This window comes from Bos mutus, chromosome X, assembly GCF_027580195.1.
Source record: "Bos mutus isolate GX-2022 chromosome X, NWIPB_WYAK_1.1, whole genome shotgun sequence".
Lineage (NCBI taxonomy): Eukaryota > Metazoa > Chordata > Mammalia > Artiodactyla > Bovidae > Bos > Bos mutus.
Genome location: NC_091646.1, coordinates 59,211,965 through 59,238,439, shown reverse-complemented (window position 1 = coordinate 59,238,439; position 26,475 = coordinate 59,211,965). Strand labels below are relative to the sequence as shown.

The 26,475-nt window shown below is 33.0% G+C and overlaps 1 protein-coding gene and 1 non-coding gene across 2 annotated transcripts in view; one reads left to right on the top strand and one right to left on the bottom strand.

The window, feature by feature from the left end:
• The window catches only part of HDX (highly divergent homeobox), a 215,246-nt gene that overhangs the window by 180,949 nt on the left and 7,822 nt on the right, over window positions 1-26,475 (bottom strand). The window contains exon 2 of the mRNA XM_005890175.3: window positions 4,881-5,027. Within this exon, the coding sequence (XP_005890237.1) occupies window positions 4,881-5,027 (147 nt within the window). The remainder of the gene's footprint in view (window positions 1-4,880; window positions 5,028-26,475) is intronic.
• LOC138986605 (U6 spliceosomal RNA) lies at window positions 21,005-21,111 on the top strand. The gene has a single exon (XR_011463409.1). It is a non-coding gene; the product is annotated as a U6 spliceosomal RNA (small nuclear RNA).

Sequence of the window (26,475 nt, the reverse complement as noted above, 5' to 3'; positions counted from 1 at the left end):
CCAATTTATAAAAGTACTGGCTTCCCCACACCTCAACAACACTTTGCATTATACTTTTGTAGTATCTATTAGTCCAGGAGTTAAGAAAAGGTATATAATTGCTGTTTAGATTTTAGTTTCTATGGTTACTTTCATTGAATTGCTTACACGTTACCTATACCAGTTAAAAAAAAACCTAATTTTTGTATTGGGGTGTTTGTCATTTTTAATTGATTTATAAGAGCAATTTTCTACTAGAGTTGGCAGCACTTTGTCACAAGTTGCAAAAACTTTTCCAGTTTGTCATTAATTTATGGTAGCTATTTTCTTCTTTATGCTTTTATCTACTTACTGAATTTTATACACTGAATATATATTACTTTTGTTTTCTTTTAGCCTTTTTTTTTTCTGTCTTTTTTTGGCCACCTTATTTATTTTTCAGTTGAAGGATAATTGCTTTACACAATTTTGTTGTTTTCTGTCAAATGTCAAAAAGAATCAGCCATGGGTATAAACAAAAAAATCAGTAAAAATAATACCAGTGGTTGGCATTTAAGATTTGATTACAAAATATGTACTTTTATATAAGTATTATAACAATCTTAGTATTATTACAATGAATCATTATTTCTCTTAAAATGTACAATAAATATTACACTCCATAAAACAATCAGCAAAATTTATAATTATTTTTAAATGCATATCATCTTTTAAACTACTAAAACCCATTAATCTATTTAAGAACTTCAAAAAATAAATAAGTGAAAACATTAAATGACCTAGTCTTGCATAAACATGGTACTAGGTGTATTTGGTTAATTTAGTGGGATGTACTTTTGAAGACTGCACAAGTCATCCAATTTTCAATGTATATTTATATTGTATACAACATCAGATATTGTAAAACTATAAATAAAAGCTAACACTGAATTCCATTATGTGTTCATACATATAAGCTACTTTGCTAGGCATAATTTTTCTAATTTTATAAATGAAGAAACTGAGATTCAGAAATATTAAGTAGCTTGTAGAAAGATCTCCTGACCAGTTATCGGCAGAGCAAGGAATCAAAATCAATTTAATTTTGACCTCAATGAACATTATTCTTTCACTATGGTGAGAAATTCATGAAATGGAGTTGGCCACTTCTGTGGGTCATTTTAATTTTATAATTAGTGCTTATCTAATAAAATGTTCCAGAAACAGAAGTGCTCACTCCATTTTGCTTCACATGAGGCTGTGGGAATTTAAAACTCACTCTTATGTAGTTTACCTAAGAGTAGAAGTGAGGATTACAAGCAGAGAGACAAATGAATATAAATGTCACAAGAGAAGGAGGTAAGGGGAAAAAATACAAGTTTTTAAAGTATATACTCAAGAGTAATATTTAAAAATAAATGTTTGTGAATAAGAATAATTTTAATTTATGGTTCAAAAAGGTGAATATTACAAATACTCAAAATAAGTCACTGTGTTATGACTTTTCAAGTAAGAAGAATATGCACAGGAAGCATGATGCTTTGTAATTTTAAAATTTCCAATTGGAAAGCATAGTGAATTGATAAAATTTGAACTCAAGATCTACTACATCTGCAGGGCAGCTCTGGGCAAGATTTCTAAGAAAACAAACAACCTACCATTTTCCCATCATAGTATCTATCTTAACACAATAATTTTAAGAGTGATATTATTACATTGCAAATTTATGGCTTACTTTAATAGTTTTATAGTTCACATATGTAATTACTTAAATAGTTTATTAGATATTTATATCATATACCCATGAAAAGCAAAATGCAATAGAGTATCAAATGAATATGAAACTCAGGTATCTAAAAATCTCACTTGTTCAGAATGCAGCCAATATAGATGTCACAAGATCCATGTACTTTACTGAAAGGAAAATCCTTGATCTTAAAACACTTAATCTTATTTTACACATAATTTTTACCAAACCTGGTATCCTAATCTATAGCAAATTAGAAATAACAAAACAAGAGGGGCATTGGTAATTGTGATTGCTGTTGGAAGCACCTTGATAGCACTAAAACTAATAATTTCATTACATATTACTCACTAAAAAGAAGAAAGGAAAATCATAAGAGAACTGATGTGAGAAATTGTTAAATCTCTGGGGTTCTTTAGTAAAGGAGAAAATCACCTTGTATACCTTACCATGTTATAAGCATTATTATTTTATAGCACAGTATAGTAATTGATTTCCACAGTAAAACTGAGTCAAAAAGTAAAGATTCACTTATTTTCAATAGTCTCTATTCAAATAAAGTAGGAAAGTATATAGTTAAGAAATACTTTATATTAAAATGTCAAAAATAAAGCAATTTCATTGCCTAAGGGTTCCCAATAACTGAATTAAATTTTACTAAGTCATTCAGCTACAGGATCCAAAATTGACCAATGCATATAGAGTATAAATGATTCTCATTCCAAAAGTTTCATTGGTGAGAGGGAAAAAAATGGGTCAATCAAAATTGATATGATGAGCATTTGGGATTTGGAACTAATAAAATGATACTACATAGAAAAAAAGAAAGATAATGAACTTGGGTAACCTATCCTTGGTGTCCATAAAATTATTTTTCAGTCAACTTTTTAGAAATTCAGTGTCTCCAAACTTTTCCTTTTTCTATACTTCCTTGTTTGTTTTCCTGTTCTTTTACCCCACAATATATATCTATATATAGATATATAGGTATGCTGTGCTTAGTCACTCAGTAATGTCTGACTCTTTGTGACCCCCATGAACTGTATAGCCCACCAGGTTCCTCTGTCCATGGGATTCTCCAGGCATGAATACTGGTGTGCATTTGCCATCCCCTCCTCCAGGGGATCTTCCCAACCCAGGGATCAAACCCAGGTCTCCCACACTGCAGGCAGATTCTTTACCATCTGAGCTACCAGGGAAGCCCAAGAATACTGGAGTGGGTAGCCTATCCCTTCTTCAGGAAATCTTCCCAACCCAGGGATTGAACTGGGGTTTCCTGCATTGCAGGTGAATTATTTACCAGCTTAGCTACCAGGAAAGCATATATATATATATATATATATATATATATATATATATATATACACACACACACACGTATATATATACGTGTGTGTGTGTAGACTAGGTGTTTTAACCTTTTAAGTTCTTTACACATTGGGATCAAGTTCTTAGTACAGTGAGATTTCAGTTCTTTTGAGAAAAAGCACAATAAGTACTCTATTAAAATAATAAGGGAAGATCTGTTTTAAGTAGAATATGTAGACCTAGCAAAATATCAGAGGCAGGGGAGGTTGTGGAATAGTGAGTCTATAAACAACTCACTTCTCCTCTGGCTAAAAAGCCACCAAAATTGTGCTGAAATTTAGATTAGGAAGACAGAATTTCTGTAGAATTTACACTCACCTAGAACAGAGAGAATGAATCCATTTTACACCATTCCATATAATTTATGTAATATTTTACTTGCAAACTTGCATTCTATAAAGTTCCTTTCTTTCATTTCCATTATTTATTTAGATTTCACACCGTTTGGAGCATAAATATAAGCCTTTGTATTTCAACACTCTCAATATTCAAGTATAGTCAAATAAGTCATTAGTGGGAAGACTGCAATAGAAATTTGGAAATATGAAAAGTCACAGTCCACAAAGTAGCTGCCTAAGACTTTTCACTTTAAAATAATGGTTAAAAAAAAAAAAAAAAAAAGAGATAAGAAAGAAAAGAAAGAAGTTGCTGCAGGAAAAAAAAAAAAAAAACTAGTTTTTACTTATAAAATAGAAATCTCATCAACTTGAAATATTACACATTTAAAAATTTTCCTAAGTCAATTAGTTTTTTCCCTCAAATTTACCAAAGGGACTACAAATAGGTAATTTAGAGCTATAAGTAAGAGACATTTGTAGTTCTTACACAAATCTGAGTATGATCTCAGCACAGATATCCTGGATATCCACCCCCACCCCCACTAGAATTGGTGGCATAATCCCCTATATGAAGGTAAATATATCCTTCAGTCAAAATAATAGATTTTCCAAAGAATTCTTATCAAGATATTTTATCTTTGGGGGTCTTTGAATGTTACTTCAACAGAAAAATAAACTTAGAGTCCTTTCTGTTACCAAATTAGCCTAATGAATGACAAAGTTGGGGAAGTTGCTAATCTTTGAATCCCTAAATTTTCAAACCAGCAGGATTTATAGCATTTTCAGACAATCATAAAAGGACCTATATTCTCACTATGAAATCTGTGACTAGTTCTGTTACATTTATCTCTTGCCTCCTCTCTGTCACCTTCTCACTGCCTTTCCCAAATGTGTAGCAGCTCTCATTTTTAATAGCTGAATAACTATGATTGTAAAAAAAAGGAAGTTTTTTTCCCTAGGGATTTTCTGTCCCTTACCTTGTAACCCATTAAAATACATACATATTACTTAGAAAGAGATGTGGCATTTATAAAAGGCTAGGTTTTCCTAAAAAGACATAAATACTAAAGTCGTAAGTGCCCAATGAAAAAATTTAAACACATCAAGAAAATATGCGAAGTCCCTTGGTAAATGCATGTTTTACTGATATCAATTTGAAGGGTTATATCTATATTATTCTAGATATAAACAAAGCATGAGATCAACAACTAATCCTAAAGGTACCTATTAGTTCAAAGGATTGGAAATTTTTTAAAGATATATTTAAAATGAAAAATTTTAGTGCTTTCAAGCTAGTAGAAAAAATATACTAAATAATTGTCTTTATTAAAAATAGTAATTTTATACAAGGGAAATTAAGCTGTTTATAAAGTTAGTGACTTCATACCCTGATAGTTTTTCTCATATTAAGCAATTATTCCTTGCAATAAAAAGTATTAAATTCAAGAGTTTAAGACCTGAATACTTACCCTGACTACACTGAAGTCCAGCTTAGTCTCCTGTGCACACTGTAATATGAGCTGAAAGCAATTTTTACTTTGATTTGTCATTCCATTTTCATAATAACGTTGTAAAATCCTTTGTTGCTCTACAGTAAATACAGAACGTAGATTCATCTAAAAATAAAAGAAGATACTCTGAAAATTGGAATAAAAAATGGATATGTGTAGAATTTGCATGTTTTTGTTTTTCAAAATAACTTTAGTGCTTTCAAGCTGTTATATTTTTTTTAAGTGAAATTTTTTCAGTAATGGGCAATAATTCGTGTGCCAAAGGGAGACAGGTTCTCACTGAAAATTATGCATAATGTGAACACTTATTGAACTTGTTCAGAAAAAAATATCAACTTTAAAGATAAACAATAAGAAAGCCCTTATTTGGATAGTATCAGTGCATAAGGAAAGAAAAAGTTCTTTCACCAAAATAAATATTTATGGCTAGTAAAACCAGAGATGTTCAATTATCGACAGGGAAACTCACTGTTCTTTGTCAAGCAAAGCATCTGGCATATGTCTTACAGATAGAAGCTGTGCTCTGGAACAAAAAGATGCTTTTATTATATTTTTTTTCTTTTTTCTGGGATAAAGGGGTTCATTTTATACAGAAGTCAAAATCTCTCTTTAAAGCTTAAAAATAACCAGGAAGGTTCAGTGACTGTGAAAATGTGTTTGCTTTAGGCAATACTAAACAAAATAATTATTTTTAACAGCTGCAGTATGTAAACCCAAATTAAAAATCATGTACATTTTCCTAAAAATAAACCATGTACTTGTAACTGACTCATAATTAGGCAAGAGAAATTTTTTTTAAAAAACACAGTACTCTTCCTGTTAATAGGCAAGATGTTTAATATTAAGGGAACAACTCTGGGAATCTCACAAATAAGAGGCAAGCCAAGCTCTTCATAAAGGAGATGAATTCCAGTAGTATATTTTACAAAGAAGAACACATAATTAGATAAAGGCAATTTCAGGTTTCTTTTAAAAGTTGTCACATCAAAACTGTTATTCCTAAAAGCTGACAGAAATAAAACCTTCTTTCCAAGGAATGAATCCTTTTAAAATTAGGAAAACAGCAGCAACAAAAACAAACCAAACAGAAATCATTCTAATATGCTGGGTATGCAAACAACTAAGTACACTGATGTGGAAAATAACTTCCCTTTTAAAAATATGTTGAACAATAAAGAAGTTTCATAAAGAAATTAAAGACAGTCATGTAGATATCCAGTGCAATCTGTACATATGGCTTTTTTTTTTCTTGACCATACAAATGTCTTCCTATATAATGTTAAGAGATTTGATGAGAGAAATTCACATGTAGAAGAGGGTAGGAACATTCAGAAACAAATTACAAAGAGAATGCCAATGTGGAAATGTAAACCTCTTATCTGAAAACTGACCAAATTTTCAAGAATGTTTGGGCCAGAGTGTATGGACAATATTCATCAAAGCAATATTACTATCACATATGCCAGTTTTCAGAGCAATTTCAGGTTCCTTTTCCTAAATGGTTCAGCTACAATCAGGAGATGAAGTTCAAATACCTGAAATACCTCATCTGGTGTGGATTAAGAAGTAAGGTACTTTGGAATGAGATTTGAGGAAAATTTAGAACAAAGTTACATATATTATAGTTCAACTATATGTTACAATTGATTTTTTAATTATATAAATTAAGATTTTTAGTTGGAGTTTCAATATCAAACTCTCAAAAATTAATAGAATGAATAGACAAAAAAGTAGAAAGATATAGTAGACTGGAAAAGCACTGTGAAACGATTCAACATAGTTAAGGTTTATATAATTTTCAAACAACAGCAGGATACAAATTCTATTCAAGTTCCCACAGAGTATAAGCCAGAAGACACTGGACCATATCCAGGGACATAAAACAAGGTGAAAAATTTCATGGTCTAAAGGTATTGAAATCATAGAGTCTGTTCTCTTATCACTGTGAAATTATGTTAGAAATCAATATCAAAAGATATTAAGAAATGACCCTCATATTTTCAAGTGCAATGTGACATTTGCCAAGAGAGATCTTTGACTTAGCCATTGAAAGCCTCAATAAAGTTAAAAGACTGAAAAAACACAGAGGGTGATTGCAGAGAAGAAAGCATTTAAATGAGAAATTAATATCAAAATGAGAAAGTAATATCAAAGATACTTTAAAAATCCCGTGAATTTGGAGATTAAATGTCTGCTTTTAAATGCTGGGTGTATCTAAGAAGTCATAACAAAGAAAATTAGAAAATATCCAACAGTACAAAAATGGAAAGAAAAATATTTTTTAATTTATTTTTAAAATTAACTAATTTATTTTAATTCAAGGCTAATTACTAAACCACTACAATATTGTAGTGGTTTTCACCATACATTGACGTGAATCAGCCATAGGTGTACATGTGTTCCCCATTCTGAAACCCCCTCCCACCTCCCTCCTCATCCCACTCCTCAAGGTCATCCCAGTGCACCAGCCTTGAGCACCTTGTCTCATGCATTGAACCTGGACTGGCGATCTATTTCACAGATGATGATATACATGTTTCAATGCTATTCTTTCAAATCATCCCATCCTTGCCTTCTCCCACAGAGTCCAAAAGTCTGTTCTTTACGTCTGTGTCTCTTTTGCTGTCTCATATATAGAGTCATCATTACCATCTTTCTAAATTCCATATATATGCGTTAACATGTATTGGTGTTTTTCTTTCTGACTTAATCTCAAAAATATACAAGCAAAGCTCAATTCCAGAAAGAAAACATTTATCAAAATTTTTTCCATACAGCTGAAACTGTTCAGTGTGACTAAATGCAATGAGGAATCTTGAATAATTTGAAAACAAATAATGGATACTAGCATAAAATTTTGTGAAATTTGAACAATATCTCTAGTTAATAATACTGTTTAACATGTAAATTTTGTCTTATTTACAACATAGTATTTCTTTATATTCTAAGATTTGTATTAGATGTTTCAAACATCATTCAAATATTTTTTAAATTACTAAAATAGTAAGCTTTCTAGATTTTAGCAGTAATACCAAATGCCAGAATAAATGGAAATATATCAAAGTTTTGAGTGAATGTAAATTAGAAATCTAGCATTCTATTCATATTTTAGTCAAGAAATGAAACCAAAATGTTATATTTTTTTCATTTAAGCTTTTGTACACACACACAGTGTGTATAATATTATGTATTTTAGAAATGTTATGAATTTTTTTCTCAAAAAGTTCATTCTTTACCTGCTCAACTAAATATACCCTATAATCAAGATAACTTATTATCTCCTGCTGCCCTCATTATCTTGGCCTATAAAGAGGCAAGTTATTGAATGCATGAAGTTCTTAATCATCTGTACAAACATCAGGAAGAGTTGAAAATTTTTTCATTTTAAAAGTTGGGTTGTTATTTATGTGGGAGATAAAATGACAACCCATTCAATTCATGAAAATTGAGACCCACTGGGTTGAGTAAGGGAAGGTAATTGAATTAAAGGATTAAATATCAAAATAACAAGTCATTTAGCTTTACCTCATGAGTATAATACTCTTTGTACTGTAGCAACCACTGAACATATGCCATCCCACAAGTAATAAGACAACCTGTGCCTTACTTTTTAGCTTCACTGGAGAGTATTTGGTAAATCACTTAATTTCTATGAGCATCTATCTCCTACTCAGTAAAATTCTGGATTATATGACTTGTTTTATTTACCAATTTGGACTGTTACAAATAATTTAAGATATGTGAGCTGATTTTTCTTAGTTTGTGTGTGTGTGTGTGTGTGTGTGTGTGTGTGTGTGTGTGTGTGTATGACCTGCGGCTTCCAGGATCTTAGTTCCCTGACCAGGGATTGAACCCAAACACCCTGCAGTAGAAGTGTGAAGTCTTAACCACTGGACTGTGAGGGAATTCCTATTTTTCTTAAATTCTAAAGCTTGTTACAGTTGTAACATATTTATATATTTTTAGGATAATGAGACCTTTCAGTTTATTTATCATATTCATATGAAATTTCTTAGGTTGCTCTCTGCTTTAGAATTTGGCTTTTAAATGAAGACCCTGAGCCACTGGGAAATGATTAAATTATGTTCAGCATGTTCTATGCAACCAAGTAGAGCAATGAGTGAAATATTTTAGATATACCGCTTTGGAAGTACTTGAAAAATACAACTTTGAGGAATGACTGTCCCTTAGGAGTTCCAGATAGCTAAGACTGTATTTTCACATTGGAATATTTCAGATAAATTCCTATGAAACACTGTTTTTATATATCAGATATCATACTTAAAACCAGTTTTAATAACGCCTTAAATTGTATTAAGTGGGCTTCCCTGGTGGCTCAGACTGTAAAGAATCTGCCTGCAGTGCAGGAGGCCCCAGTTCAATCCCAGAGTCAGGAAGGTACTCTGGAGAATGGAATGGCTACCCACTACAGTATTCTTTTCTGGAGAATTTCATGAAGAGAGGAGACTGGCAGGCTACAGTCCAGGGTGTCACACAGAGTCAGACACAACTGAGAGAATAACACGCACTTGCAATGTATTAAGGGGCTAAACCATTTGAAAAAAAAAATATATATATATATATATTTCTTAAGTACTCATTCTTCAAAAACCTGATTTTGAAAATGGAGTGAATCCATAAAATCATCAACAACTCAAATAGAAGACATTATTTCCAACATCAAAACTTTTAATTTTTTCTTTATTTCTTTACACATGATTGAGCTTTAGGTTAATAACTTGAATATCTTTATCTTGGCCAATAGAGGTCTATTAGCATTGTCTTTTTAATCCATTATTATTATTCACTTTGAAACTTCTTGTTCAGTCACAAAGTTGTGTCTGACTTGTTGAGACCCCATGGACTGTAGCACACTAAGCTCCTGTGTCCACTACTATTTCTTAAAGTTTGCTCAAATTTATATCTATTGAGTTGGTGATGCTATCTGTCTTATCCTCTGCTGCTCCCTTCTCCTCTTGCCCTCAATCTTTCCCAATATCAGAGTCTTTTCCAATGAGTCAGCTCTATACATCAGGTGGCCAAAGAATTGGAGCTTCAGCTTCAGCAACAGTCCTTCCAATGAATATTTAGGGTTGATTTCCTTTAGGACTGACTGGTTTGATTTCCTGCAATCAAAGGGACTCTCAAGAGTTTTCTTCCAGCAGCACAATTCCAAAGCATAAATTTTTCAACACTCAGCCTTATTTATGGTCCAACAATCACATTAATACATGACTACTGGAAAAATGATAGCATTGATTATACAGACCTTTGTCAGCAAAGTGGTGTTTCTACTTATTAATATGCTATCTTGGTTTGTCATAGCTTTCCTTACAAGTATATTTTAATTTTATGGCTGCAGTCACAGTCTTCAGTGATTTTGGAGCCCAAGAAAATAAAATCTGTCATTACTTCAAACTTTCCTCCTTTTATTTGTCATGACGTGATGGGACTAGATGCCATGGTCTTAAGTTTTTTAATGTAGAGTTTCAGGCCAGCTCTTTCACTCTCATTTTTCATTCTCATCAAGATGCTCTTTACTCTCTTCACTTTTTGTCAATGGAGTGGTATCATCTGCATATCTGCGACTTTTTTATATTTCTCTCAGCAATCTTGATTCCAGCTTGTGATTCAGCATTTTGCATATAAGTTAAATAAGCAGGGTTACAACATATAGCCTTGTCATACTCCTTTTGCAATTTTGAACCAGGCAGGTCCACATCTGGTTCTAACTGGCTGTTTTTGTCCTGAATACAAGCTTCAAACAATTTCCAAGAAAAAAAATGCAAAAAGGAAAACTGGTTGTTTGGAGGCCTTACAAATAAAAAGGAAGAGAAGCAAAAGCCAAAGGAGAAAAGGAAAGATATATCCATCTGAATGCAGAGCTCCAAATAGCAAGGAGAGATAAGAAAGCATTCCTAAGTGATCAATGCAAAGAAATAGAGGGGAAAGTAGAATGGGAAAGACTAGAGGTCTCTACAAGAAACTCAGAGATACCAAGGGAACATTTCATGCAAAGATGGGCACAATGAAGGACAAATTGGTATGGGCGTAACTGAAGCAGAAGATGTTAAGAGAGGTGGCAAGAATACACAGAAGAACTATACAAAAAAATCTTAATGACCCAGATAACCATGATGGTGTGATCACTCACCAAGAGCCAGACATCCTGGAGTGTGAAGTCAAGTGGGCCTTAGGAAGCATCACTACGAACAAAGCTAGTGGAGGTGATGGAATTCCAGTTGAGCTACTTCAAATCCTAAAAGATGATGCTGTTATAGTGTTGCACCAAATACACCAACAAATGTGAAAAACAGCAGTGGCCACAGGCCTGGAAAAGTCAGTTTTCATTCCAACTCCAAAGAAAGGCAATGCCAAAGAATGCTCAAACTACTGTACAGTTGCACTCATCTCACATGCTAGCAAAGTAATACTCAAAATTCTCTAAGCTAGGCTTCAACAATAGGTGGACTGTGAACTTCCAGATGTTCAAGCTGGATTTAGAAAAGGCAGAGGATTCGAAGATCAAATTGCCAACATCCATTGGTCATAGAAAAAGCAAGAGAATTCCAGAAAGAAAAAAAAAAAAAAAAACACATCTATTTCAGCTTCACTGACTATGCTAAATCCTTTGTGTGGATCACAACAAACTGGAAAATTCTTAAAGAGATATTAATACCAGACCACCTTACCTGCCTCCTGAGAAATCTGTATGCAGGTCAAGAAGAAACAGTTAGAACCAGACATGGAAGAGCAGACTGATGTCAAATTGGGAAAGGAGTGTGTCAAGGTTGTATATTGTCAACCTGCTGATTTACCTTATATGCACAGTACATCATGCAAAATCCCAGGCTGGATGAAGCACAAACTGGAATCAAGATTGCCAGGAGATATATCAATAACCTCAGATACACAGATGACACCACCCTTATGGCAGAAAGTGAATAGAAATTAAACAGCTTCTTGATGAAAGTGAAAGAGGAGAGTGAAAAAGCTGGCTTAAAACTCAACATTCAAAAAACGAAGATCATGGTATCCTTTCCCATCACTTGTTGGCAAATAGATAGGGAAACAATGGAAACAGTGAGAGACTTTATTTTCTTGGGCTCCAAATCACTGCAGATGGTGACTGCAATAATGGAATTAAAAGATACTTGCTCTTTGGAAGAGAAACTATGACCAACCTAGACAGCATATTACAAAGCAGAGGTATTACTTTGCCAACAATGGTCTGTCTAGTCAAAACTTTGATTTTTCCAGTAGTCATGTATGGATGTGAGAATTGGACCACAAAGAAAGCATAGTGCTGAAGAATTGATGCTTTTAAACTGTGGTATTGGAGAAGACTCTCAAGAGTCCCTTGGACTGCAAGGAGATCCAACCAGTCAATCCTAAAGGAAATGAGTCCTGAAAATTCATTGGAAGGACTGATGCTGAAGCTCAAGTGCTGATACTTTGGCCACGTTATGCAAAAAAGTGACTCATTGGAAAAGACCCTGATGCTGGGAAAGACTAAAGGCAGGAGGAGAAGGGGACGACAGAGGAGGAGATTGCTGGATGGCATCACTGACTCAATGGACATGAGTTTGAGCAAGCTCCAGGGGTTGGTGATGGACAGGGAAGCCCGGCATGCTGCAGTCCATGGGGGCGCAAAGAGTCAGACACGACTGAATGACTGAACTGAACCGAACTGAAGACTTTCAACAACAACAACAAACAGTTTTGTCATTCTAAAATATCCCTTATGCTCCTTCTTTGTAATCAGTCTCTCTAGCCTCCCAGTCCCTGACAATTACTATACTGTTCCTATTTTCACTTTTATAGAATGCCATATAGACAGAATAATACAGTATGTATTTTTTCTGAGACTAGCTTCTTTCACTTTGCATAATGTATTTGAGATTCATCTATGTTGTCTTTATCAATAGTTTTCTCCTTTTCTTGCAGAGGAGAATTCCATGGTAAGAATACCAGAGTTTATCCATTCATTCATTGAAGGACATGTGGCTATTATGAATAAAACTGTTAAAAACATTTGTGTTCAGGTTTCTGTCTCCAAATATGTTTCCTTTTCTCTTGAGTAAATACCTAGGATTATGATTGCTGGTTATTCAGTAAATGTATGCTTAACTTTATAGAAAATTGCTGAACCATTTTCAAAAGTCTCTGTACAAATTTGCTTTTGCACCAACATTCTATGGAAGTTTCAATTCCTTACTATATTTATTATTATCAGATTTTTTAAAAAAAATAACCATTTTAATAGTTGTGTAATTGTATGTTATTATTGTAGCTTTCATTTGTATTTCCCTAGTAACTAACGATATTGAGTATCTTTTAATATGCTTATTTGTCATTCACACCTTCTCCGTAGACGTCTCCAAATATTTTTCAAGTTTCTAAATTGGATTGGTTGTTTCTTCTTGTTGAACTTGCAGGGTTCATTACATATTCTGCCTACAAGTCCTTTATGAGAAATATTACTTGCAAATAAATTTTTTCCTCATTTGAAGTTTGTCTTATTTTAGTAACAGTGTATTTTACAGAGCAGTTTTTAATTTTGATGGAGTCCAATTTATCACTACTCTTTCATTATATGGACTGTGCTTTTAGTGTCTTATCTAAGAAATCTCTATCTAACACAAGGTCACAAATATTTTTCCTATGTTTTCTTTTAGTCGCTTTATATTTTTGCATTTCACATTTAGGTTTTGGATCCATTTGGAGTTGATTTTTGTATAAGGTATGAAGTACAGGTCAAAGTTTTATTTATTTATTTATTTATTTTTTGCATTGTGATATACAATTGTTCCAGTGTCACTAATTGAAAAAAAAATATTGAGCTGCTTTTTCATCTGTGGTAAAAGTCATTTAACCACCTAAGTATGCCTCTCTTTCTAGTCACTTTTTACTGTTCCATTGATCAAAGTGTTAATTCCTTAATCAAAACCACATTGTCTTAACTACTATAGATTTATTGTAAGTCTTGAATCAGGAAGTGTAACTCCTCCAAAACTGTACTTTAAAAATCAATTTAGCTATTAACAACCTTTTCATCCTGATATGAATTTTGGAATCAAATTCTTGGTACCTGCAAAATTTCTGGTGGGATTGGATTGAATCTATAAATCAGTGTAGGGACAACTAGTATGTCTCCTAAAGCATGAATATGATATATTTCTCTATAATTATTTAGATCTTCTTTGATTTCTTTCCTCAGAGTTTTATAGTTTTCAGTATACAGAGTCAGTACATAGTCTGTTAAATACATACCTATGCATTTCTTGTGTGTGGGGAGACTTAAGGAGACTATTATAAATGGTATTTTTAAAATCATGGTTACTATAGCTAAAAATAACATAGTGTATATTGAAATTTACTGAGAGTAGATTTCAAGTGGTCTCACTATACCAAAAAAAAAAAAAAAGAACTAAACAGAAAAATGTGAGTTGATGGATATATGAATTACCCTGATTGTACTAATCATTTCATAATACATATCAAAACATCACATTGTACACCTTAAACATACACAATTTTCATTTGTGAATTACATGTCAATAGAGCTGGAGTTCTTTTTTAAAAAAAATCCAATTTTCATTGCTAGTATATCAACATACAACTGATTTTGGTATATTGACTTAAATAATTCATTTATTGGTTTCAGAAGCCTTTTTTATTGATTGTCTGGTCTGTTCTAAACAATTATGTCATTCACAAAGAGAGAAAGACTTATTTCTTCGTTTCCAATACATCTGCCTTTTATTTCTTATTGTGCCTGGCTAAGGCCTAGAGTATAATGTTTAAATGAAAATGAAAAGGCAAAAAGATAGGACACTGAAAGATGAACTCCCCAGGTCGGTAGATGCCCAATATGCTTCTGGAGAAGAGTAGAGAAATAACTCTAGAAATAAAAGAGACGGAGCCAAAGCAAAAATAACACCCAGTTGTGGATGTGATTGGTGATGGAAGTAAAGTCCAATGCTGTTAAGAACAATATTACATAGGAACCTGTAATGTTAGGTCCATGAATTAAGGCAAATTGGAAGTGGCCAAACAGGCACTGGCAAGAGTGAACATCAACATTTAGGAAAAGGTGAACTAAAATGGATTGGAATGGGTGAATTTAACTCAGATGACCATTATATCTACTGCTGTGGGCAAGAATCCCTTAGAAGAAATGGAGTAGCCATCATACTCAACAAAAGAGTCCAAAATGCAGTACTTGAATGCAATCTCAAAAATTACAGAATGATCTCCATTCATTTCCAAGGCAAACCACTCAGTATTACAGCAATCCAAGTCTATGCCCCGACCAGTAATGCTGAAGACGCTGAAGCTGAACGGTTCTATGGAGACCTACAAGACTTCCTAGAGATAACACCTAAAAAAATTGTCCTTTTCATTATAGGGGACTGGAATGCAAAAGTAGGAAGTCAAGAGACACTTGGAGTAACAGGCATATTTGGACTTGGAGAACAAAACAAAGCAGGGCAAAGGTTAACAGAGTTTTGCCAAATGAACACACTGGTCATAGCAAACGCCCTCTTCCAACAACACAAGAGAAGACTCTACACATGGACATCACCAGATGGTCAATACCAAAATCAGATTGATTATATTCTTTGCAGCCAAAGATGGAGAAGCTCTATACAGTCAGCAAAACAAGACCAGGAGCTGATTGTGGCTCAGATCACGAACTTCTTATTGCCAAATTCAGACTTAAATTGAAGAAAGTAGGGAAAACCATGAGACCATTCATGTATGACCTAAATCAAATCCCTTACAATTATAAAGTGGAAGTGAGAAATAGATTCAAGGGATTAGATCTGATAGAGTGCCTGAAGAACTATGGACAGGTTTGTGACAGGAGGCAGTGATCAAGTCCATCCGCAAGAAAAAGAAATGCAAAAAGGCAAAATGATTGTCTGAGAAGGCCTTACAAATAGCTGAGAAAAGAAGAGAAGCTAAAGTCAAAGGAGAAAAGGAAAGATATAACAATTTGAATGCAGAATTCCAAAGAACAACACTGAGAAATAAGAAAACCTTCCTCAATGATCAATGCAAAGAAATTGAGGAAAACAATAGAATGGGAAAGGCTATAGATCTCTTAAAGAAAATTAGAGATACCAGGGAAATATTTCATTCAAAAATGGGCACAATTAAAGACAGAAATGGTATGGACCTAACAGAAGCAGAAGATATTAAGAAGAGATGGCAAGAATACACAGAAGAACTATACAAAAAAGATCTTCTTGACCCAGATAACCACGATGGTGTGATCACTCACCTAGAGCCAGACATCCTGAAATGTGAAGTCAAGTGGGCCTTAGGAAGCATCACTATGAACAAAGCTAGTGGAGGTGATTGAATTCCAGTTGAGCTATTCCAAATCCTAAAAGATGATGCTGTGAAAGTGCTGCACTCAATATGCCAGCAAATTTGGAAAACTCAGCAGTGGCCACAGGACTGGAAAAGATCAGTTTTCATTCCAACCCCAAAGAAAGGCATTGCCAAAGAATGCTCAAACTACTGCACAATTGCACTCATCTCACACACTAGCAAAGTAATGCTCAAAATTCTCCAAGCTAGGCTTCAACAGTAGGTGAACTGTGAACTTCCAGATGTTCAAGCTGGTTTTAGAAAAGGCAGAGGAATCAGAAATCAAATTGCCAACATCTGTTGGATCATTGAAAAATAATGAGAGATTCAGAAAAAAAAAAACATCTACTTCTGCTTTATTTACTATGCCAAAGCCTTTGACTGTGAGGATCAAAACAAACTATGGAAAATTCTTAAAGAGTTGAGAATGCCAAACCACCTGGCCTGCCTTCTGAGAAATATGTATGCAGGTCAAGAAGCAACAATTAGTATTGGACATAGAACAGCAGACTGATTCCAAATCAGGAAAGGAGTATGTAAAGGCTGCATATTGTCACCCTGCTTATTTAACTTTATGCAGAGCACATTATGTGAAGTGCCAGGCTGCATGAAGCATAAGATGGAATCAAGATTGCTGAGAGAAATATCAGTAACCTCAGATATGCAGATGACACCATCCTTAAGGCAGAAAGTGAAGAAGAATTAAAGATCCTCTTGATGAAAGTGAAAGAGGTGAGTGAAAAAGCTGGCTTAAAAACTCAGCATTCAGAAAACTAAGATCATGGCATCCGGTCCCATCACTTCATGGCAAATAGATGGGAAAATAATGGAAACAGTGGAAGACTTTATTTTTCTGGGCTCCAAAATCACTGCAGATGGTGACTGCAGCCATGAAATTAAAAGACGCTTGCTCCTTGGAAGAAAAGCTATGACCAACCTAGACAGCATGTTACAAAGCCAACATTACTTTGCCAACAAACATCCATCTAGTCAAAGCTATGCTTTTTCCAGTAGTCATGTATTGATGTGAGAGCCGGACTAAGAAGAAAGCTGAGCACTGAAGAATTGATGCTTTTGAACTGTGGTGCTGGAGAAGACTCTTGAGAGTCCCTTGGACTGCAAGGAGACCCAACCAGTCAATCCTAAAGGAAATCAATCCTGAATATTCATTGGAAGAATTTTTCCTGAAGCTGAAACTCCAATACTTTGGCCACCTGATGCGAAGAACTGAGTCATTGGAGAAGACCCTGATACTGGGAAAGATTGAAGGCGGGAGGAGAAGGTGACAACAGAGGATGAGATGGTTGGATGGCATCACTGACTTGATGTACATGAGTTCGAGTAAGCTCTGGAGTTGATGATGGACAGTGAAGCCTGGTGTGCTGCGGTCCATGGCGTCACAAGTGTTGGATACGACTGAGTGACTGAACAACAGCAACGTCACTATCATCATTATAATCGATGGATATTGCATTTTGTCAAATACTTTTTCCTGCATCTATTGAGATAATTGTATAGATATTATTCTGTTCTTTACATTCTTGATATGATAAGTTATGCTGATTGATTTTCAAATGTTGAACCAGTATTTTGTTCTTGGAATAAACCCTATTTGGTTATGACGTATTGCTTTTATATATTTATTTGATTTATAAATATTTTGTTAAAAGTTTTGAGTTTGCATTCATGAGGGATGTTTGTGATTTTCTTCCATTGTATTAGGTTTGGAACAGAGTAATAAGTTAGGAAATGTTCCTTCTCTACTTTCATGTTCTAGAAGAGTTTACATAGAACTTTTTCCATTTAAATTTTTGTTAGATATTACCAATGAAGCCATCTGAGCATGGAACTTTCTTTCTTGGAAAGTTTTAAACTATGCATTAATTTCTATATTATTCAGATTCTCTAGCTCTTCTTGATTGAGTTTGTGTAGTTTGTGTCTTTCAAAAAATTGTTTATCTAAGTTGCTGAATTTAAAGGTGCAAAGTTTCTTATAGACCATTTCTTTATGATCCATTTAATATTTGTAGGATATATTGTGGCACTCTTCTTCTTGATACTGGAAATTTGTTTCTTTTGTCTTGGTCAGTTTGACAAGTGGTTTATCACCTTTATTGATCTTCTGAAATAATTAGCTTTTCGTTTCACTGACTTTTGTCTGTTGTTTTTCTGTCTTAATTTACATTGATTTCTGCTCTTACCATTACTTTTTTTCTGTTTTATTTGGAATTAATTTGGTCTTCTTTTTTTTTTTTTTAGTTTCTTAAGATGGGAACTTAGATTATTGATCTTTGACCTGTCTCCTTTTCTAATTATAAGCAATTAATGCTATAAATTTACTTCTAAGTACTAATTTGGCTGCATTCTACAAATTTTGATAGGCTGTATTTTTTAACAGCCTTACTGAAGTATATCTGATGTACAAAAGCTGCACAATATTCAATGCCTATAAATTGATGAGTTTAGCCTTAAACAAAAAACCAGTAATACCATTACCATGGTCAAAGTTGTCAACATTTCCAACACCCCCCCCCCCAGAATTTCCTTGTGTTTCATTGTTTATTTGTTCTGTAACAAGAACACTTAAAATGAGACCTACCCTGTTAACAAAATTTTAAGTGCACAACATTGTTGTTGTTGTTCAGTCACTAAGTCATGTCTGACACTTTGCAACCCCATGGACTGTAGCACATCAGGCTTCTCTATCCTCTACTATCTTCTGAAGTTTGCTCAAATTCATGTTCATGTTGCACAATACTGTATTGTATACAATAGGTATAATGTTCTAAAACAGATCTCTATAATTTATTCATTTGGCATAACTGAAACTAACTACCCATTGAATAACAACTTCCTATTTCCTTCACCCTCCATTTCCAGCAACCACCATTGCATTCTCTGCTTCTGACTATTTTAGATACTTCACTTAAGTGGAATCATGCAGTATTTGTTCTGTGATTAGCTTGTTTCACTTTAATGTCCTTCAGGTTCATCCATGTTGTTGCAAATGGCAAAATTTCCTTCTCTTTAAGGACTGAATAACATCCCATTGTAGGTATATATTACATTTTATTCATTCATCTGTGGATAGACACTTGGTTATTTCCATATTATGGCTATTGTGACTAGTGCTGCAATAAATATGGGTATGCAGCTATCTCTTCAAGATCCTGATTCTAATACTTTTGGATATAGTTGTCTCTTGCTATCTGCAGGAGATTGGTTCCAGGAACCCCCACAGATAACAAAATCCAAGGATGCTCAAGTCCATTATAATTGACTCTCTATATCAACCTATCCCTGGGTTTCACATCCATGAAAACAAAAAGATGACTATATACCCAGATGTGGGATTGCTAAATCATATGGTAATTCTATTTTTATTATTTTTCAGGAATCTCCATATTGTTTGCCATAGCTGCTGAACATTAATTGATATCCCACCAACAATGTACAAGGGTTCCAACTTCTCCACAGCTTTGCCAATACTTTTTATCTTTTGGTTGTTTAATAATAGGCATTCTAACAGGTTTAATACCATAAACACCCACAGAAATCAATTAAAAAAAAAAAAAAAACTTAAACACAAGACCTGAAACTGTAAATCTCCTAGAACAAAACACAGGGAAAAAGTTTCTGGACACTGGTCTTGGCAATGATTTCTTGGTTATATCACCAAAAGTACAGGCAACAATAGCAAAAACAGACAAATGGGATTACATCATACCAAAAAATTCTGCCTAGCAAAGAACAATCAAGTAAATGAAAACACAACCTACAGAATGAAAGAATATATTTGAAATCATATATCTGGTAAGGGTTAATTTCCAAAATATGTAAGGAACTCCTAAAACTCAATAGCAAAAATAACTAATTATCCAATTAAAAGTGATCAAAGAGCTTAAACAGATATTTCTCTGAAAAAGACATACAAATGGTCAACAGGTATTTAAAAGATGCTCAACATTATTAAGCATCAGGCAAATGTGAAGCAAAACTATGAGGACATGATTTTATTTTAATCATCATTCAGTTCAAAATACTGATTTTCCCATTTATTGTTTAAAATATTTAAGTATTTTCCAGATATCTTTGTTATTGATTTCCAGTTCAGTGTACTTATTTCAACTGTTTTAAGTTCTTTACAATTTGTCTTATGGCCCAGGCAGAATATGTAAGGAATATTTTAAAGAATATTCCATGTACATTTTGCAAGGAATGTATCTTTGGCTGTTGTTGGAAAGGCAGTTCTAATAATGTCAATTAGTTCATGTTGGTTAATAATGTTGCTCAGATTTTCTGTATCTAAATTGATTTTCTGACTACTTGTTCTATCAGTTATTGAAAGAGGAATGGTGAAGTCCCCAAGTATAATTGCACACTTGTCTGTTTCAACTTTTAATTGTATTAGTTTTGCTTTATGTATTTTGAAGATTTTTTTAGGCACATACACAGCTAATACTGTTAACAGTCTTTTGATAAATTTATCCTTTATTCATTATGTAATATATCCTCTTTATTCCTCATACTATTCCTTGTTCTATATTTTAATTTGTCTGACACTGAAGGATATACTTCAGCTTTGTTTTGAATATTCTGTTATTGAATATAATTTTTTATCATTTTACCTTTAACTTATGTCTTCATATATAGTTGTCCTATATGTAAGATACAGTTGAGCTTTAAAAATCCAATATGATGTGCTCACTTTAGCAGTACATATATTAAAATTGCAATGATACAAAGAAGATTAACATGGCCCCTGAGCAAGAATGACACACAAATTAGTGAAGCATTCCATATTTTTACAGTAAACTTTAATATTATTGACTATAAACCCCCTAACATTTGGATGAGTCTTAGTATATGAGGAAAAATTGTGCTTGTTTGAACGAATGAAATACATTATATGCCAGGTTATAGGCCAGGTTATATGTCAGGTTCTGTTCTATGCACTGGAGATACAGAAGTTGGGAGAAGAATCTCCTGGAACTGATACTAATAAAGGGATACAGACAATAAAAAATATATATAAGTAAACTATAAAAACATCCAGTATGACAATATGTCTTTAAGCTAGTGTGTTTAGATCACTTATATTTAATATAATTACTAATATGGATGGATTTAGGCATATTATTTTAATAACTGTTTTCTGTTGGTCCTTCTGACTTTTTGTTCTATTTCCCTTTTCCCAGCTTCCTTTTTGTTATCTGAAAGTGTTTTTGGAATAGTTTAGTTCATTGGCTTTTTAGGTACATGTCTTTCTATATTTTTGAAGTGCTTTTTTCACTGACTTTGGTCTCTATAATTTGTCATGAGAAATTCATTGTGTGTGTGTGTTAGTCACTCAGTCGTGTCTGACTCTTTGTGACCCCCTGGACTGTAGCCCACCAGACTTCTATGTCCATGGATTCTCCAGGCAAGAATACTGCAGTGGATTGCCATTCCCTTCTCCAAAGGATCTTCCCACCCCAGGGATCAAACCCTGATCTCCTGCATCATAGCCAGATTCTTTACGATTTGAGTTACAGAAAAGTCTAAAATATGGAACACTTCATGAGTTTGCATGTTATCCTTGCACAGGGAGAAATTCATGGTCATTTTCAAATCTTTGTTTCCCTATATATTTGTGTTTCTCAGCTGTTTTCAACACGATACATTTGATTTTTAGCAATTTTATTATAATATCTGGTCATGATTTCCTTTGAGTTTAACTTGTTTCAAGGGATCTTGAATCTGTACATTTTTATCATTCTTATGTGTTTTGTAGAGTTAATTCACTAGTGCAGTCATTCAGACTAAGTTGTTTTTGGTTTTGTTTCCTTTTCTATCTTTTTTTGGCCTTGTCATGTGACATGTGGAACTTCCCTTCCCAGAGATCAGACCCACATCCCCTGCATTAGAAGTGCAGAGTCTTAACCATTAGACCACCAGGGAAGTCTGGAGGTTTATTCAAAGGAAGAATTTTAATGATAAAGTCAATTTATTTAATAAAGTGTTCAGTTATTGTATTTCTTCTCAAACAAGATTTGATAATTTCTGTCTTTCAAAGAATATGTACATTTACTTTAGGTGGTTGACTTTATAGGCAGAAAATTAATGGTCCATTAGTATTTTTTAAAGTTTTTTTATTTATTTTTAATTGGAGGATAATTGTTTTACAATATTGTGTTGGCTTCTGCCATACAACAACATGAATCAGACACAAGTACATATAAATTTTCTTCCTCCTGAACCTCCTCCCTATCCCCCACCCCATCCCGTGCCTCTAGGTTGTCACAGCACTGGATTGAGCTCCCTGTGCCCATAGAGCAGCTTCTCACTGGCTATTTTACACATGGTAGTGTATATGTCAGTGATACTCTTTCAATTCGTCCCATCCTCTCCTTTTCCCACTATGTCTAGTCTGTTCTCCATATCTGCATCTCTATTCCTGCCCTGCAAATAGGTTCATCAGTACCATTTTTCTAGATTCTATATATGCATTAATATATGAAATTTGTTTTTCTCTTTCTGACTTACTTCACTATGTACAACAGACTCTAGGTTCATCCATCTCACTACAACTGACTCAAATGCATTCCTTTTTATGGCTGAGTAATATTCCAAATTATTTATCTATTCATCTACTGATGGACATCTAGTTTGCTTCCATAGTAGTTTTACATTTGTCTCTAGAATTGCAATTTGGATCTTCTGTGTAATAAGAGTTTGATCTTTTAAAATTTGGGAGAATGCAAAAAATTAAGCACAACACCAACAGGCATGGCATCCATGTATGTAGATTTATTGTTGTTTAGTTCCTCAGTCATGTCCAACTCTTTGAAACCCCATGGACAGCAGAATACCAGGATTCCCTGTCCTTCACTATTTCCCAGAATTTGCTCAAACTCATATCCATTGAGTTGATGATATAGATGTCTCTGTATAATTTGTTAATGTAAATTTAATGTTGAAAATTAAAGGATATTATATTACAGCAGAGTTCTATTAAAAACTAAGTTGTTAAATAGTGTTTTATTTAACAAATTTTATTAAAAATGCAATAATGAATTGACACTTTGAACTTCATGAAATTTGAATACAGGCAAAAGAATTGCTATGGCAAATCTGTTCTCAGAAGCTCTCACTTTAATCTATCATTTACATTTAATGATCCTCATCTTTACAAACAGCAGTTTTCTATTTAGCTATTTTATAATTAACTTTTCAGAATTTGCAAATATTGCAAAAAAAATACATTTCATCATCTTCTAAGCATGAAGTCAAGTAACAGGCATTGCATCTATTCAAAGACTATGAAGGGATATTCTTTATTTGTTTATTGGGCTATAACTACTGAAATGCATTGTACACATCTCTTATCTTCCATTTTAATAGAGATATAATTGGCCTCAATCACTAAGATAGACATATGAAAGAGGAAATTTTAACAATCTATATAATTTTCACAGGACATGAAGAAATTGTACACTGATCTCATTTTGAAAAACACTTTAAAATTCTCTACAATTGATGTTAATATTATCCAGTTACATAAAAGTTAAATACATATTCATAGTGACATGGCGCAAATATCAAGACAATATTATGTATACATTGTTCATATAAGTAGATGAAAGGATATATCTACAATGACATATATCTATAGCCACATGTAAATGTTCAAAAAAGTATTGGCAAGTAGATGTTTGATCTCAGATATTTCATCAATTTTAATAATTTGTTAGCTTTTAATGATGCTGCTTTTATCACAAATAATAAAATACCATTAAACTACAAATACCTTATCAATACACTCAGATATCAAAACTCATAACAAAGTAAAAAAGATCAATTTCAAACAGATAACCTGTTGGACAACAGAAGCATAAACAGGGCCTCACCTGGAAAACCGATTTTCCTATTTTCTTCAGCTCTACTTACATACAATCATACAGAATATGTGACCATTGTTACATAGCATCTCCCAATGAGTTAAATACTACCTTGATCCATATATATTTGTTGACTAATTTCTATTCCTTTTTACATTTTTAGCTCCAAGCAAATTGTGCAAGTAAATCATTTCTATCTTTCACCAGTTCATGATAGTGATGCCATTGCCATAAGCCCTGACCATTAACATCTGGTAATTAACATTCTAAATTAAGATTTTTAAATGCAGATTGCATTTTAATTTACTATTGAGGAGAGCTTTATAAAATTTCTCAGAGTTGCACACTGCAAAAGTAATTATTAATGAGTAACTCATTATATTAAAATTATATATCTCTTGAATTCCACTGTACTATGAATTTATCCTTTTTAGTTCTCTCAACCTTTTCTTATCATCTACATAACTCTATCCTACTCTTTCCTAACTCTTTCTCACTCTCAGCAAGAGTTTTCATAGGTAATTAAAATTTGTTTTTAAAATGTTGAAGCCATATTTATTCACTTAAACTAGATAGTCTTTTAATGTTTTGTGAATCAGATTTATATAGTATATATTAAGACTTAAGGGTAGTGTTACCTAGAATCAAAGAGATGAATTATTTGATTTTTTAATATTTCAATTTCTGATTTTACTGCAAAAACTGCAAAGGCTTTGAGGGTAAAAATATACATCCTATTCTTCAGGGAATTTTGAGAAAGGTTTCTCAAAAGACACTGTTTATAACATGTATAGTGTTGAAACAACACACACACACACTTTTAATTCATCAAACAGTGGAAGCATAAATTTATCCCTACAAATAATTTGAATAGATTAAGAAACTGTATAGTAGTTTAAAAGACTCATGGAGTGCAACTCAAAACTGATAGTCACAGGTAAATTCTTTTTTTTTTCTTTTTCTTTAAAAGAGAAAAACAAAAGCAAAAACAAAATCTTTCCTACATTGTCCAAATCTACCTTTGGGTCTCTATTTGAGGAACTCTGTCTTAATGTACTTAACTCATTCCATCAAATGTATTTTAATTGTGATTTATGACTATAAAAGAGTAGTTTTGTCACCATACCTGGTAGAAAGGCTCTGTGTGTGAGTGAATACATGAATCTTATGGGTTTTCTTTTCAAGATTATCAGTGAAATAAAACCCTCAAATTTAAAAATCTTCATAAAACTTGCACACCCCTAAGAACATATCCTTGGAACCCTATGATCTGCAGACTGCAATTTCAGAGACACCACCCTATGTTAAGTCTTTGACATTAAGATAGAAAACTTAACCTATAGCCAAATCATAGATGTATGTACGCTTGAAGAATGGGATAAATAGTAACCCCTAATGATTTTGTTGGCACTGCATTTCTCTTGCTTAGTCATATTTTTCAATTGGATATGAAGCACAACAAACTGTTACATAACAAAGGTGCTGTTGGGTATTCATCACAATTATATTCACTGGTGTTAATCAGACCATATCTGAACATATTGACTATATTATACAAGGTTTGATCATGACCATATTCAGCAATTGTTATTTTACTGCTAATTTGATTCATGTAACTTGATAACAATTTGTAAAAAAATATTCTCAAGGCTATCTAGAAAGTATAGCTTCACCTGTGAATTTTGAGAACACATATTGCTTTAATATATTTTGCAGAGTGAGAAATCAGAGCAAAACTTTTTGCAAAGTAATCCTTTCCTCTCCAAGTCACTGCTCTCAAAAGTTGCCAAAATATAAGTGTAACACCACACACTTTAATTTTTTCATTTAAAATGTATTTCTTAAGCATACACTTGCATATTATAGTGGTATTAATGTACTGTGTTCTGAACATGTCTTAATTTTAAAGTGGTCAAGAGAGTCAAAAGAACAACAGTATTTCTCAATAACATCTTTATTGCTTCTCTTTAAAGGTGAGAGTTAGAAAATGGGAAATGGATGGCAAGAATGGTAATTATTAAAATACTGTTTCCTGAAGAGAACATTAACATAATTTTGACTGCACTTAATGCTTTTTATTAATATATTAATTTAATAACATTAAATTTTAATTAATAAATATAATCATAGATTTTAAAGCTAGGTATTATGAAGATTGTGCCCTCATTTCACAGTTGAATAAACAGGGCCAGACGTGATATTTTACTTTGTTTTACAAAAAATGCCTAATATATATTATAAACACTTTGATGTCTAATTCACTTTATATAATACTTAGCATATTATAAAAC